Below are 13979 nucleotides of genomic sequence, written 5' to 3'. Positions count from 1 at the left end.
AGTAGGGTATTTTTTTTACAGCTGCGCTATCTGTATGCATCTGATAAAAAGACGTGGCCATTGAGACAAATGTTGTCTACTTGCATTATTGGATTGCCGAAGGGTGAGATAGCGAAGACGTTGGCATTTGAGGAATGTGTAAAATGAAAAATCGGCTCATTGTTGATCTGCACACATGTATCCATTTCGAGGGGGATCGGAAAAATTAGAGGTCATTTTTCTCGCCCTGATCAGAAGCAAAGAATAGCAGGATTTAACATTTCGAAACACCACCGCACGACAAGCCAACTCATTTTCTCTCTCCGTTAATGGTACGGACATGTTAATACGACACGTGTCCGTCTCAATGTCCTTTGTCGTATCCAATCGAAATCAAGTCACAATAATAAAGAGCGAAAAAACAGGTGTCTAATTGAATTCTCTTGAAAGAGCACACGCCATAAAAATGCTCTCACCATATATACCTTTAGATATAATAAAAAGTATGCAATACCGATTTTACGGTCGAAAGGAAAAAGATAAAGAAATAACAAGTCGTGGACAAATTAAATTTGCACTTTGGAGTTGTGCAAGCCTGCGAGCTGTAATTGTCCCTTCATGCCGTATATTATATATACACACGTAGATTATAATAGCCTCATGTGTATACGCATACAGCTTATCTTTCTCGTTTCATCAGAAAATTGAATTCTATTCTTCTGATCTCGCAGCTCGTTCCGAGAACTTTATTTTAATTAATGTATATATATATTGAAAGAAATGCCTTGGGAATTCTCTCGGTGACCGAGGGTTTCCTTTCGATTGTTTGCGAACCAAGAGGTCAATAGCTTTTTCATTGCCTTTGAAGATTTTACGTCAACCCCGAGGATTCGGAGTAAAAATCTATCCGTTGCATTTCTAACACGAATCGTCCGCAGGCTTGGAGTGCACGCGAATCTTGATGAAAAAAAAAGCATCCAAACCCCTCGGCATCGTTAATCCCCTGCGTCTCCTCATTCAAGAAACAACAGAAGCAGCAACGGCAAAAAAACAATATGCCCCTCGGTGGCATCGGAATTTCCGTGAAATCGATTTCCTCGGCGCGATCGTTGTGAATGTACGCACGGTCCGTCGAGGCGCGAGAAAACCCATCGGACTCGCCCCATTAAAATTAGCATGCGCTCTCGCGCAACCCAAAGGAAACACCGCGCGCCGGCTATACAGCTTTAACGAGCGACGGGCGCGATCGGCTTCTTATTATTGGCGCTATCGTCTCCCTTTATTTTTCCACTCCCTCGGCGCGCTACCCGCGCGGGCGCGAGCCAATTAAATCCGGCTACTTTTGCATACACATAACATACGCACCACGGATGGTTTTCTCGTTTCCATGCACTCGTACATTGTGCGCGAAAATAAACCCCCTGTAATTGTTGCGCCAAAAGGACATTACCTGCGATCGGAGATTGCGCGCGCGAGGCTACGATACTCGCGATAGTCCGGAATTGAAAGCGCGTTTGCCATCTGCCGATTAACGAGTGCCCGATGTAATTTTACGCATATATACGATGATTAGTTGAGCGAGGGTTACTCAACAGGGGAGGTGGATGGACTAAGCAGCCCTCTTCCCGCAAACTGGGATTGAGATGCATATACATTATATAGTTATGACGTGATTCTCTCGGTGATTGTGTCGTACAAGTGGTAAAACACCAACAGTGGCTTGTACCAAGTTGTTCACCGCCATCACTGGTTACGTTATTCCTTTAAAAAGGATTGTTGGGCGTTTTAACAGTATTTTCGGTCGATCCTTGTTGCCATACTATACATCTTCCCCTTCTTTGCCTCACTTGGGACGCTTAATCGTTGAAACGAAACGTCTCAGCGAATAATTTTCGTCCACCACGCTAAAACGACTCCTCGAGGGACTCTATATCGATCCCCTCGTCCCCCCTCAGCTCGTGTAATGAGGAAAGCGCACGCCTATCCGGGATGCGGTAATAACATGCACGATGAGGGATGAATATAATAACAACAATGATAATATTTCCGATGCGAGTCGAGCTTACCCCCCTCCTCCTCCCCCTGCTGCCAAATAGGCCTCGTGCATCTCCAGCGCGTTGGACGTGTATAATAATATATGCACGCCGACTGCCAAGAGGCAAGTTGATTAACGATAGCAGCGACGCAATTAAATCCGCTTCGTAGATGAGAGAGTCAGTGACCTCTGCAGCGAACGCTCCTCTCTCCCTCGTACTCTCTTTCGAGCCATCGCTCACATATACAATATGATGTGTGCACACTGTATATTTTGTACGAGCTTGTGTGTGTGTGTGTGTAAAAATGAGGGACTGACCCCCTCCGTCACGTTCTTAAACAATAAGCGCGGACCTTGACGCGCGTGGGGCTTTCTTTTCTTTTTTTTTTTTCTCTCTTCTTATCCGCGAGAGCGTCAAGTCCGTTGGCTCTCTTCTGTTGTACTGATTGTTCTTCGCGATTTAACGCTACCACCCCCTCTTCCCGACTCTTACTGTAATTATATTAGCGCGTACAATGTTGGTATGGATTTTTTTTTCTTTTTTTTTTCTTTTTGGCTTCGATAAAATACCGATACGTCAACGTGAAGTTTCGTCACTTTCCCCGTTCACAAGAGGTACAATATATTGTGTATTGATTCCTTGAAGCTCGATGCTTACATGTGTTTGACAAATTGTGGTGGCCGAGGTAGAGTGTCCGGGATGAAAGGAATCCATTCGTAACTGTAACATATCTGTGTACCATAGCGAAGAGAGGACGATATGTAACGAGAAAGAGTAAAGATCGGAGCTCACGGGGGGTTATCGTCGAGACACTCGGAACGACAATTTCCACCCGAGCAGTGACCATACCAATCGGGTTGTACTCGTGCGAGCGTTACCTCTGACACCTCTGGTACAATGAGTTACCTCGACATGTAGTCTTGTCTCGGAAAAAAAGACGTCTAAGACTCACCCCCTTCCCTCATATTACACTCCCCCGTAACTCACGTCGCGAGTTAAAGCGCACGAACGCGTGATACTTCACGAAATTCAATTACGTTGTCGGGTGCGAGAAAGAGAGAGAGAGGAAGGGAGCAAAAGCGCCGCGCGCGAGCATACATTCGCCCTAATGTGGAGCTTCAAATTGAATTCAGCGCTCGCCTGCAAGTACACACATGCACACCCAATAACGACGGAAACAAAACTCGGGATACGGCACTATTATGTAGTAAATTGAAATGCTAATCGTCTTTCGGAGGAGGCAAAGCAAAAAAAAAAAAAACAAAAAAAAAAGAGAAAGAGAGACAAAAGCACCCTTTAAGCCACCCGAGGGGAGCAGCAGCAGCGCTTTACAGTTAGGTATGGGCTAAGCGCTTCGCTGCGGACTTTATCTCCGTACGCCCGAGCGGCCCATTGTGTTGGCGTTCGGTTTTCTCGCTACTGATAACCCACAAAAGCTATCCTTCGAGCCCTATAGCTGAACCGCCTTCTCCTCCTCCTGTGTACCCATTCTCTGAATGGAGCCAATTGTGTGTGTGTGTGTGTGTGTGACTACCTGTACTGTTACCAACAACACTATATACATGCACACGTAGACACCGCCAGCTGCTGTTTTAGCGCTTATTCGGCATTTCCTTTGGTAAGTATACACGCGGCCAACTATTACACTATACGCTGTCCCTGCGCGTTTAACGGCCGTGTATTTACATAAGACACCGTACAACGCGCTCGCGCCCCCCCTTTGCTGCTGTTTTGTCTTTGCAGCGTAAATTCGCGGAATGTTATTATTATTCGGCTTGTATGGATTTTCCAGGATATACATATATAAGGAGGGAGAGGTTCCACTTTGGATGTATCGATTTCAGAATGGAACGCGGGGCCACGGAGAAAGTTCAGAGAGAGATATTTCTTTGTGCACCGCTGGGTTGTTGTTGTTCGATAGGTTTTTTGTTTTTTTTTTTTTTTTTTCGCTAGTTTTTCCTTTGAAATTCATACGCTGCCTTTGTGTAAGAAGAGGAGGAGGGAAACGCGATAAAACGAGGTTTTCTTTTCTTTTTTTTTTTTTTCGGGACAGTCTTACTAAGTTTGGTCGTTACTACTGAAAACAATGCGATGCCAGAAGAGATATACCCACTTGCGTTGCCGATCTCAACTGCTTTTAGTGATTACAGGGTCATTATAGTTTTGAATACACGTGCAGCCAAATTTTGGTCTCATGATTCGTATCGATCTTCCAAGATTTTTTTACACGGGAATTTGATTAAAAAAAAAAACTTGGTAGTTTTTAAAATGACAATCAACCAAGTTATTGTTTGATCCCGAACGTAAGTCGATTCAAACGGTGTGCTGGCGTGTAAGATTTTTAACTCCTCTAAAACAATGCAATGACGAACAACGAAGCTCGTATAGTGCACGAAGCCAACTCCCCTTGGAAAGTAAGCGCAGAATCTCATCGTGAGCCAGTGACTTGCAAAAACTAAAAATCGAGAAGCCCATCATCAGCATGGAAACAAAAAAAAGGACAAACAAAACGCAACTGTCTCAAGTAAAATTGAAAAAAAAAGAAAAAAATTATGTATACATACGGATACGCACAGCAGTGCTTTCATTTCGGCAGCTCGTGACGATGAAAAGGAGATCCCGCCGGTGTGGGATATGCATGTGCACAAGTGCACGTGTCATGACGTTTAATTTGACGTCAAGGATGAAAGTTGGACGCCCATCTGTATGTAGAGTCTCTCAGAAGATTCGCGTGTATTGGGGATGACTTTCATCGGGCTGATCGCTTGGGCGATGTTTCCATGCGTAGTACACGGTGGTTCTGCATCCGATCTGAGGATCAATTAACAGTTTCACCGATTCTTTTTTTTTTTTTCTGCCAAGTTTTTCTTCCTCGTGAGACGTGTTGAGCCATATATTTCTAAATGCAGAGCAATACGTAAAAAAATCGGTAGTGAACATTAATCGGAAATCTGATTAGAATTTGTAAGGGAAAAAGTCCTCCCCACTAAAATCCACTAAAATAAACCCACCACAATACACCTCCTGGCCCTTAAAAGCGATTTTCACGCGTATATGCGTACAGAGTCCCCAAACCGGCTTTTAATAATAATCAGCTGTTTATACGTACACGCGAATAAGCTTGTACAGCGGCCTAATTACTTATTCGTCGTCTGTAGTCTGGCAACAGCAGCACACGCATGGCTCTTCAAGTGCGTCGTGCGCTTCTAATTCCAATTACTCTGGAAATTCCTGTGTGAACGGCTGTAGAAGTACGTGTAGAAGTACCGAACGCTTGGCAAGAAAAATTTGTTCCAACAGGCGCTAAAGCTCCCCCATGCATACTCGGGGGAACCCAAGGGGGAGCTATTTATACACCGACACTTTTCCGAGAAACAGCGCGTGAGAACGTTAAATTGATGGCCTCTTGCCGAATAGTTATTGGGATACTCGTTGTTTTACGGGAATTTACATCTTACATCTTATTTTGAGTACAACGATACCGATACTTACCGAGTTTTTTTTTTTTTTTTTTTATAGTTGCATTATCATTATGATTACGAGTAAGAGAAGTAATACTCCATTGCATTGATCCTCGCACCATCGTGAAATATATTCCTCCCGATCGAGCTACCAACCGATCGCAAACGCATTTTCTCGAGTCCGTCCTTCGAGAAACTTGGAAAAAAGCAACAGCAAAAAAAACACCAACAACAATCACTCCCCGTTGTCTTTCTCTTACCTCGCCAGCAGCGAGAACACGTATTTTCACTTGTGCCTAAGTCTAAAACCGGTAAATCACATCGAGAGCCTGCAAATAAGCGCTGCGAATTTCACCCGCGCAAGAGATGCCCGCCGATTTTTCAAACGGGGACCTCCGTTCATTCCACGAGTGCGCGCGCTCTCTCGGACCTGTTACATACGCATTCGGAACAACGCAGTGACAGGCTTGCATTCCTACACACCGGAAACTTTTTTTCATCCGATTCAGCGTGCATAAGCTTACACCCTGTGCGTCCGAAACTTCGAATGAAAGCCCGGCCGGTCGGAGGTTTTGCTCGGCGCCCGACTATCGGTTTTGTTAACTCAATTTTGCGAACGCCGGCGAAAGTCCCACTCGCTCGGGGCTGGATTACGCGAGTCTCCACTGTGCTTTCCAAAGTGTTATTTTTTTAAACTTTTGTCTTTGGGAAACGGCGATGTTTCAAAGGAAAGATCGATACCGATCGTACAGGCACGAAACTCGACAATTTTTCAAAAACTGCGTTCAACGATCGTCGGATCGTTTGATAAATCATCTCCCCCGTACTTCATTCTCCGTCTCGGGGCAAAAAAAAGTGGGGCTTAACGATCCTTAACTTTACGGTCGGGATTCCGCGTTGATGCGCCATACGGTTTAATATGTGGCGTCGTAAATATTCCGTGCGCCGAAAAGCGTGTAGCGAGATGATCGGGCCCTCATAATTGGATCATGCACGATAATAAGATCGGATCGGCTGATATAATGGGCCAATTGCGGGGCTGGTCCTCTCCTTGCCGAAATCAGCTTGGGCGCGCGTGCGTTACTTCCGAAAAATTCAAGAATTTTTGTGGGCAAACTCCGAGCGGTGTAATTATTGTTACGGCAGGTGCACCTCCGCCGGTTTCAATCTAAATATGTTGATTTTCAACGTTTTGCCCTTGCGTGTCAATATAACTTACGATGACAATCGACAATGTCCCCACAGATGAATTTTTTCATTTATTTTGCTTGTATCACTAAACTAAAGACGATATACATTGGAATACGAGGTACATCGATGATTCTAAGTTTCTTTCTGAGTCTATATGAACCACAGGGTCAAATGTCTCACATAAACACTACTTTTATTACTGTTGTTATGTACTAATACTATATACCAGAGGGGCAGGGTGTCAAGATTTCTTTTCCTGAAATCGGTAGTACCTCTTACATTTAGGACTCATTTATCATGAATACTTGAGGATCAGAGATGCTACAACATTTTCTGGTTATTTCTTTTTGAGTCTACTAACTAGTGTCCAACGTCACCAACACCACCAGAAGGGCTGTTGTTGTGTTGTCAGTGAGATAAGCATAATAAAGTTGCAAGTTTCGAGTTGAAGACACGTTATTTCACATGCATCAGCAGCTCCAAAACCTTTTCTGAATACCACGAGTACAAACCAAAAATGACTTTCCTCAATGAGATGATAAAAAAAAAAATAAATAAATAAATAAAAAAAACCGTTACAATGGTCCACATAAATCATCTTAGAAATTTCTATGATTCTTCCAGGGCAACGAGCTCGTGACGCCCGTGGGCTGGCCGCTGACCCTCGGTGGACACGGACTAGTCCTCAGGCTCGGCGAATTGGAGGCCTCGTCTTTGCGCCTCGGGGAATGCTACCTTTGCGTGCGCAGCGCGGCTGCGAGCCCGATACTCCCCTCGCCATCGACACCGTCGACCACAGGTGCAACAGCCACGATCACCTCTCAGCAGCTGAAAATCACCCGGACGCCGGCCATCGCCGACGAAGCCATCGCTGACGCCGAAGAGAGGGATTCCGTTGAGGTAAGGACAAATTCTAGTTTGGGTGCACCTTTTTAACTTAGACAGGCATCTCTTGTTTTACTTAGTTTGAAAAGTACCTAGCCTGAGTCTTAAGGGTCCTTACGGTGGAATTAGGTATTTGAAGTTTTTTTCTCTATTACGATTTGGCTGTTAGTTTCAGCTCCATCACAGGTCATGAATCTTAACAATAGTTTAATTCGGGAATAAAATAACTAAAGTTGAGTAGCAAACGGATGTGCACAATTTTTTTTCTTTCCATTTTTTATTCAGTGGGACAACAATGCCCAGTGACCTTTCTCGAATAATGTGAAAATTGCAACTGATTAAATTGCAAAAAAAATAAAAATAATAATAATTTTTATTAAATCGATACAATAGTAAAACCATTAATTTTTACACAATTTTTTGTTTCTGCCATGATAAACCGTAGAGTGCAATTGACAAAAATAAAATTCGATAGACAGTTCAAGTAATTCCAAGTGACATTAATTTTATGACAAAAGACGGTAAATTAAGTTGTTCCATTCGATATGTTTCATTGTAAAAACGAAAAGCAGTTGGGCCGACGTTTAAAAACTTTTAATGAAGACCCACATAGCGCCAGTCTAACAGTAAATTTCATACTCGACGCGCAAAAAGGCAGAGCATGCGAACAAAAAAAAAAAAGAAAAAAAAAGAAAAAAAAGAAAAAAAGAAACAAAAATATCAACGCATCCGGCACGTGAAAAATGAGTCTGAACTCTGCGGAGAAAAAATAATTTATACATCCCCATCTCTCTCTCAAACGACCATACTTCCTGGTATCATTGTCGGTCATATTTTTGAAGAGCACTGCCCCTTCCCATCCCCCCTTCTTCGATCAGATTCCAATCGTTCCTAACGTCCCGTTGACTGTCGACAGAACGTATACACATCCATTTTTTCTCTCCTGTGTATGCCTCTTCACCGACGCTCTTACTTTAATTGGGAGAGCGCATCGAGAGAAGGAGACGGAGCGTTGATTTTTATCGCGCCCGGCTCGCGAGGAGTTATGAGATCGCGGGTGAAAATTAGCAGTCGCGAGAATGCGCACGTCTGGAGGGAGGGGGAGTGGAACAGAACGAGTGTTTTACGGGGTCGCGCGTGTTATCTCATTCGCATCGGAGCAGGTAGTTTACGAGCTTTGTTCGAAGTGCAAATGGATCGTTGGAAATTACAATGATCGGTGCGAAACCGATGAGAGCATACGTACATTTCTTTCACGGTACCATTCGTGATTGGAAGTGCTTTAAGTTTTTTTTTTTTTTTTTTTTTTTTTTTTTATATAACAGACGTGATGATAATTCCTGTATATTTCTTTCATTGGACACTCGTACAGTTTTATTTTCAAAAATGATTCATTCATCGTTACTAAGTGGCCTAAATCAAGCAAATTCTAAAGAAAGTAAAATAGAGAAAAAAAAAAAAAAAAAAATGATGATAAACCTCAAACAGATAGCCTTGGTGTGGCGAGCGTCGTCGATGCGGGCCCCGGGGATCATTGGCTGGGATAGGGAGGACGAGCTGATGGACTGGCGCGAGGCTGGCCCCCAGAAGAGCAGCCCCCTGTCCTCCGCGGCCTCGGCCTTCTCATCCTCCTCATCCACCTCGACCACCTCGTCGACCCAGACGACCGAGTCCACCGCCAGCAGTGGCAGCAGCAGCAGCTGGTTGCACGGCGAACTCCACTATCGGCCAAACCGACGGGCCCAGCACGAGCAACAGCAGCTCAAGTACCGCTCGCGCCACGAGAGCCGCTCCACGGAAAGACACGGGGGCTACATCGGCAATACCCCGAGGCAGCAGGTCGACGAGCTGCCGGGCAACGTTGGCTGCGACGTCGTCAAGTCCAAGTCGTCCTCGAGCGTTGACGCCTGGGCCGAGGAGGCAAGGGCAGCTCGCGAACGCAGATCCACCAGCTCCGGCAGATGCACTGACCGCGACTCGGAGGCCCAAGGCCGCTCCTCTCACGGTACGCCCATTATCTTTTATGTTATTGTTCCCCACCCCCACCTCCAGCAATGTTGGTATTATATATCGAATCCAAATGTCCCCAGCAGCTTCCGAGACGCGGAACAAGCTGAAGCGCGGCACGCGGGTGGTCAGCCCGGCAACCATGGAAAAGTGGAAGGAAACGAGCCGATGCGAGACGCGCAGCCGCGTCCTGGCGCCCCGTGACCTCGTCACCCCCGTGGCCCTCGAGTCGATGGCCAACAACCGCGTCCCCGAGCAGACCCACATCGTCAAGGACCGCCAGCTGAACGGCAATGCCCCGTCGAGCGAGCAGCGTTGCTTCGACAGCGTTTCCCGGCCGGAGGAGGTGTCGGACCTCGAGCTCCCGGCCTATATAAACACCCTTCTCGTCACGGTCGAGCGGAAAATCGAGCGAGTGTCGGTCGACGACCTCACCTTCCCGTGCACCGCCTGCCGCAACATCGACACGGATGACCCGCTGCTCGGGTGCAAGTGCGCGGGCGACGCGTGCGAGTGCGAGAACGAGGCGAGCTGCGAGTGCCAGGCCAACGGTGCTGGCAAGCCCGTCGAGGCCAGGAGCTTCGAGATCGCCGGGATCAAGCACATCGACAGCGACGACGAAGAGGAGGTTCGCATGGGCTTCGGTAAGTCGCCTTTTCTCTCTCTCTCATTTTTCATCATACGCGATGATGATGGTGTAATTACAATGAGAAACCAAAATATGTGGAGCAGTGGCCGATCCTTACTTTCTCCCGTCACCCGTATACGTGCTTTTCTCCTATCATACGCGCGACGATAAATTAATGCTTATCGAGGACGAGCGTTCTCGCGGTCAATATTTCGGCCGTTCCTTGATATCCCTCGCGAGGCTACCTTGTTGCGAAAAAGAATAATTACTCGGTGATGATTTCCACTGGAGAGTGGTCGCTCGTGTGTATACAGCATACCAGTGGGAATACTATAGGTAACAAAAGTCAAAAGAGAATAGGACACGAAGAAAGTGGCGCCGAAACGCGGCAGTAACAATTTCCCGCGAATATGAGTAATCACCCGACGCGGGCCACGGCTTCCAATGGAGACGCGAAGGTGCGCACACACAGGCTTTCCCGGGGCGGGCGCAATCATAAAACTCGACTCCGCGCGACGCGTTTTCATCCCATTATTAAATCCCGAGCGCTTGTTTTACGCTTCCCGTTATGGAGTTTCACTTTTCACGAGAGTGACATAATTACCGGGTACATCGTGGGGTAGATGAGTGGGTTTCGATTAATTGCCGCGTATTAGGGTGTATCTTTTATTTTATTGCGGTGTACGCGGTGCTGCGGATAATTTAATTTGCTCGACGATAATACGTACATATGTGGGAGGTGCTTGTGCTTTAACGAGCATTAGCCGCATATAGTTGCTGAAATGGCTCCAAGTAGCGATATACTTCCCTTTTTTCATTGTTTTATACCCTGGGTAATGTTTATTTCAAAGCCATAAATATTGTTGAAAAATATGCAAAAGATCCCTTTATTGATCTAATCACGCTTTACGAAAATTTCGAGCAAAAAAAAAAAAAAAAAAGATGTACGGGCACTCGTACTTGCGCATTCGCATAAAACCAGCCGACTCGGTTCTCCTGACTAGACGAAATAACGAGAATCCGCCTTTCTTTCCTTCGCCACAGTACTTTGCGGGAAGAAATAAAAAAAAAAGCACACACACTCACATCGAAAGCAATTAAAACGCACGCGAGCAGACATCCGTTGCGGATTAATCGATGTACCATTTTTTTTTTCTCCCTCACCCTACCCGATGGAGTACAAAACCGATCGTCGTCATTGTTAAAAGTCAGGGCACGTGCTTGGCCGTGAAATCGTCGTGAGGCAGCCGGACAACATTCGACGAAATGAGTGTACGTGTAAGTACTTCGTGTTTTGTCCCCCGTAAAATGGGTCGTTGGTTTTTATTTTCTGGTTGGAATTTTGGGTATGCTCCTCCTCGTACGCTGGACAAGTGGGTAAGGGTTTTTCGAGGGTCCGTGAACGATTTGGATGCCCATCGAGAGTTTATCAACGTTCCGGTGGCAAAAAGTTTTGTACAACTTGTGTTTTGCATATTTTTCCTTCCACCCCGTGCAAGCCATAGTAGTTTCTATGGTAATTTGTCAATAAATTACTTTGAAATTTTCTGCTTCAATCTCTTTTACAGTAGAATTTATCGCCAACACTTACTTTTGTGATGTACTGAACGATGACCTACATTCGTTCAAGAATTTGTAGGTGCACGGAAAATTAACAAAAACTAAACGTCAATAAAATCACAAAATCAATTCCACGCCGGGCACTCTCGGTCTCTCCACTTGAGCGTATTATGGGTGTACGTCCCATCCCACCCATCCATCCGTGAGCTCTACATAAAGGGACCTTGTCCGACATCATACACCCGCGTGTTATACAGTACATACACGTTCAGAAGCGAGAAGACAAAGGATGAAACGCGAGCCGCTTATAAAACGCGCGAATCTCTCACATCGCGTGTAGATGCATATGCATACATGTATCCACAATAGGTCACGTACGTACCTGTGTATACAAAGTATAAGGGTGTGGCTGACTATTTTATCAGCTGCGTAGAATTGCGTGGGTGGCTATATGCACGCGTGCGTCGCGAGGTCCTGCTTCTACGGCCTATTACCAGCAACGTGTGTAGGATAAGCTAAATGTGTTATATACGCGTACGGGAGGTACACGCACGCGCTAGACGATTGTGCAAAAAGACTGGCTGGGGAATGCAACCCGACTGCATTTCGTCTAGTCCGACGCTTAATACCGCCATGGTGACATTAAAATGCGAGATCAGGTCACCAACACACGCGTACATGTACATACATGTATATCATATTATGTTGGGAATTATATACTGGACGCGTGTATGTACACTCGTTGTCTCGCGTATACGTAGGATAGGTTTGTCGTTCCGATGGCGAAAGCGCGAGCTCTTCTGAGTGGATTTTAATTGCCGCGCGTCGTTGGTATGCAAGTGCACTTCTTCTTCCGCTCGAGCCGTTGTAGGGAAAAAAAAAAAAAAAAAAGTTGAGTCGCTCGGTTGGGTCGGTCGTGCAGGAGAAGGAAAAGAGGAAAATAGGCCGACACGCGTTTTACAATAATCAACGGGCCAAAAGTTACCGGTGATCGTTTGTGCTGCAGATACTCATACGATTACGTAAAAATTTATTCAAGAAATAAAACTATATGTTATTAAAAAGTAAACAATTCACCTCACCGGGAATTCGAAGGCTCATAAAGGACACCTTTGTCGAAAAGAAGAAAAAAAAAAGTACCACCGAGCCTCGACAGTTCCACTAGCCGTAACCTTCCATAAAGCAAAACTCACGCGAGCCAATAACTATTAGATGAACGATCAATCCGGCCAATCGAAGAAAAAGGACACTCTCGTCCCAGAGTCTCGATAAAGCACAATCATTTTCCGGTCGCAATATCTCACAAAGCGGAACCGACAGCGCGCCCACGCGCGATATAAGCTTTTGTACGGGGCTGACCTATAATCAAGTGTAGGTGCTCGGGTGTGAGGAAACGCGAGGTCTACACGTCGCCCGCGATAACGAAGCGGCGTGCCCTTTGCCCCACCGACAACTGTACCGCTGTATTACATGCTTCGAGGTAAATCGCTTGGGTACACGCAACCGAGTGGGTGGAGACCGCAGTTATTGCGAGGAACCGCACGCGGGACAAAATATTGTAACAAACTGCCAACGAGCGTTACATTCATCCCGGCAATATGACGTCATATGTATAATACGCGTGTAATGTACCGCAATTATCGAAAGATTAAACGAATCCTGCGGACAAAGGATGATTATCACCCGAACACACATGCTTCACCCCGGAAGGGTCCTCTAACTATTGCGTGAGGCTCATGTGCAATAAGCGCGCGTGCTCGTTTGGTGATGAAATAATCACCGACCGGGACACTTTCAATCAGCGATGACTCGAGGGTGGCGGGCACGCGAGCAGTAAAGATCTCACGAGCTGTGCAAGTGCTCGGCGCGGGGAGCAACGAACCCCAAGAAACACAGTGACGTGTCTTGGGCTTGTTGGCCGGCTGAGCCGCGGAGACGAGATAATGGCGACGGAGAGTCGCGCTGTAAACTCGGGCCGCCGGGGATGTGGTGGTTCTAGCCTCTAGCTCCTGCTAAGTGGTGCAAAGGTCTTGGTCGTACCTATACTCATCCGGAGAAGATACAAGTTGACGGCTGGCGTGAGCTGGATGTCACTGCAGGGGAGGGATCGACAAATAGCGCGTCTTTCACTGGATGGATTGACAAGGATGGGCCTGTGTGCGGTGTGGCACGGCGTGTTTGAATATAGCCTCGAGTTCAGAGTACACCTGTAGCCATTGGGTCTGGTAAATC

General features: G+C 46.1%; 1 protein-coding gene across 2 annotated transcripts in view; it reads left to right on the top strand.

Moving 5' to 3' along the window:
• Positions 1-13979, top strand: part of LOC106639464 (uncharacterized) — a 378265-nt gene that overhangs the window by 212109 nt on the left and 152177 nt on the right. Inside the window, exons 4-6 of one of the 2 annotated variants that reach the window (XM_089598472.1) lie at positions 7292-7567; positions 9041-9557; positions 9646-10203. In XM_089598472.1, coding sequence (XP_089454598.1) covers positions 7292-7567; positions 9041-9557; positions 9646-10203 — 1351 coding nt within the window. Of the gene's footprint in view, positions 1-7291; positions 7568-9040; positions 9558-9642; positions 10204-13979 lie in introns of both variants that reach the window. The other variant, XM_089598471.1, reaches the window with a different exon arrangement.

Source organism: Copidosoma floridanum, unplaced genomic scaffold, assembly GCF_036245765.1.
Source record: "Copidosoma floridanum isolate Cflo_tuat_1 unplaced genomic scaffold, Cflo_Japanese_pri ptg000006l, whole genome shotgun sequence".
In the NCBI taxonomy this organism is placed as follows: domain Eukaryota; kingdom Metazoa; phylum Arthropoda; class Insecta; order Hymenoptera; family Encyrtidae; genus Copidosoma; species Copidosoma floridanum.
Note: the sequence above shows the minus strand (reverse complement) of the source record. Positions and strands in the feature narration are given on the sequence as shown.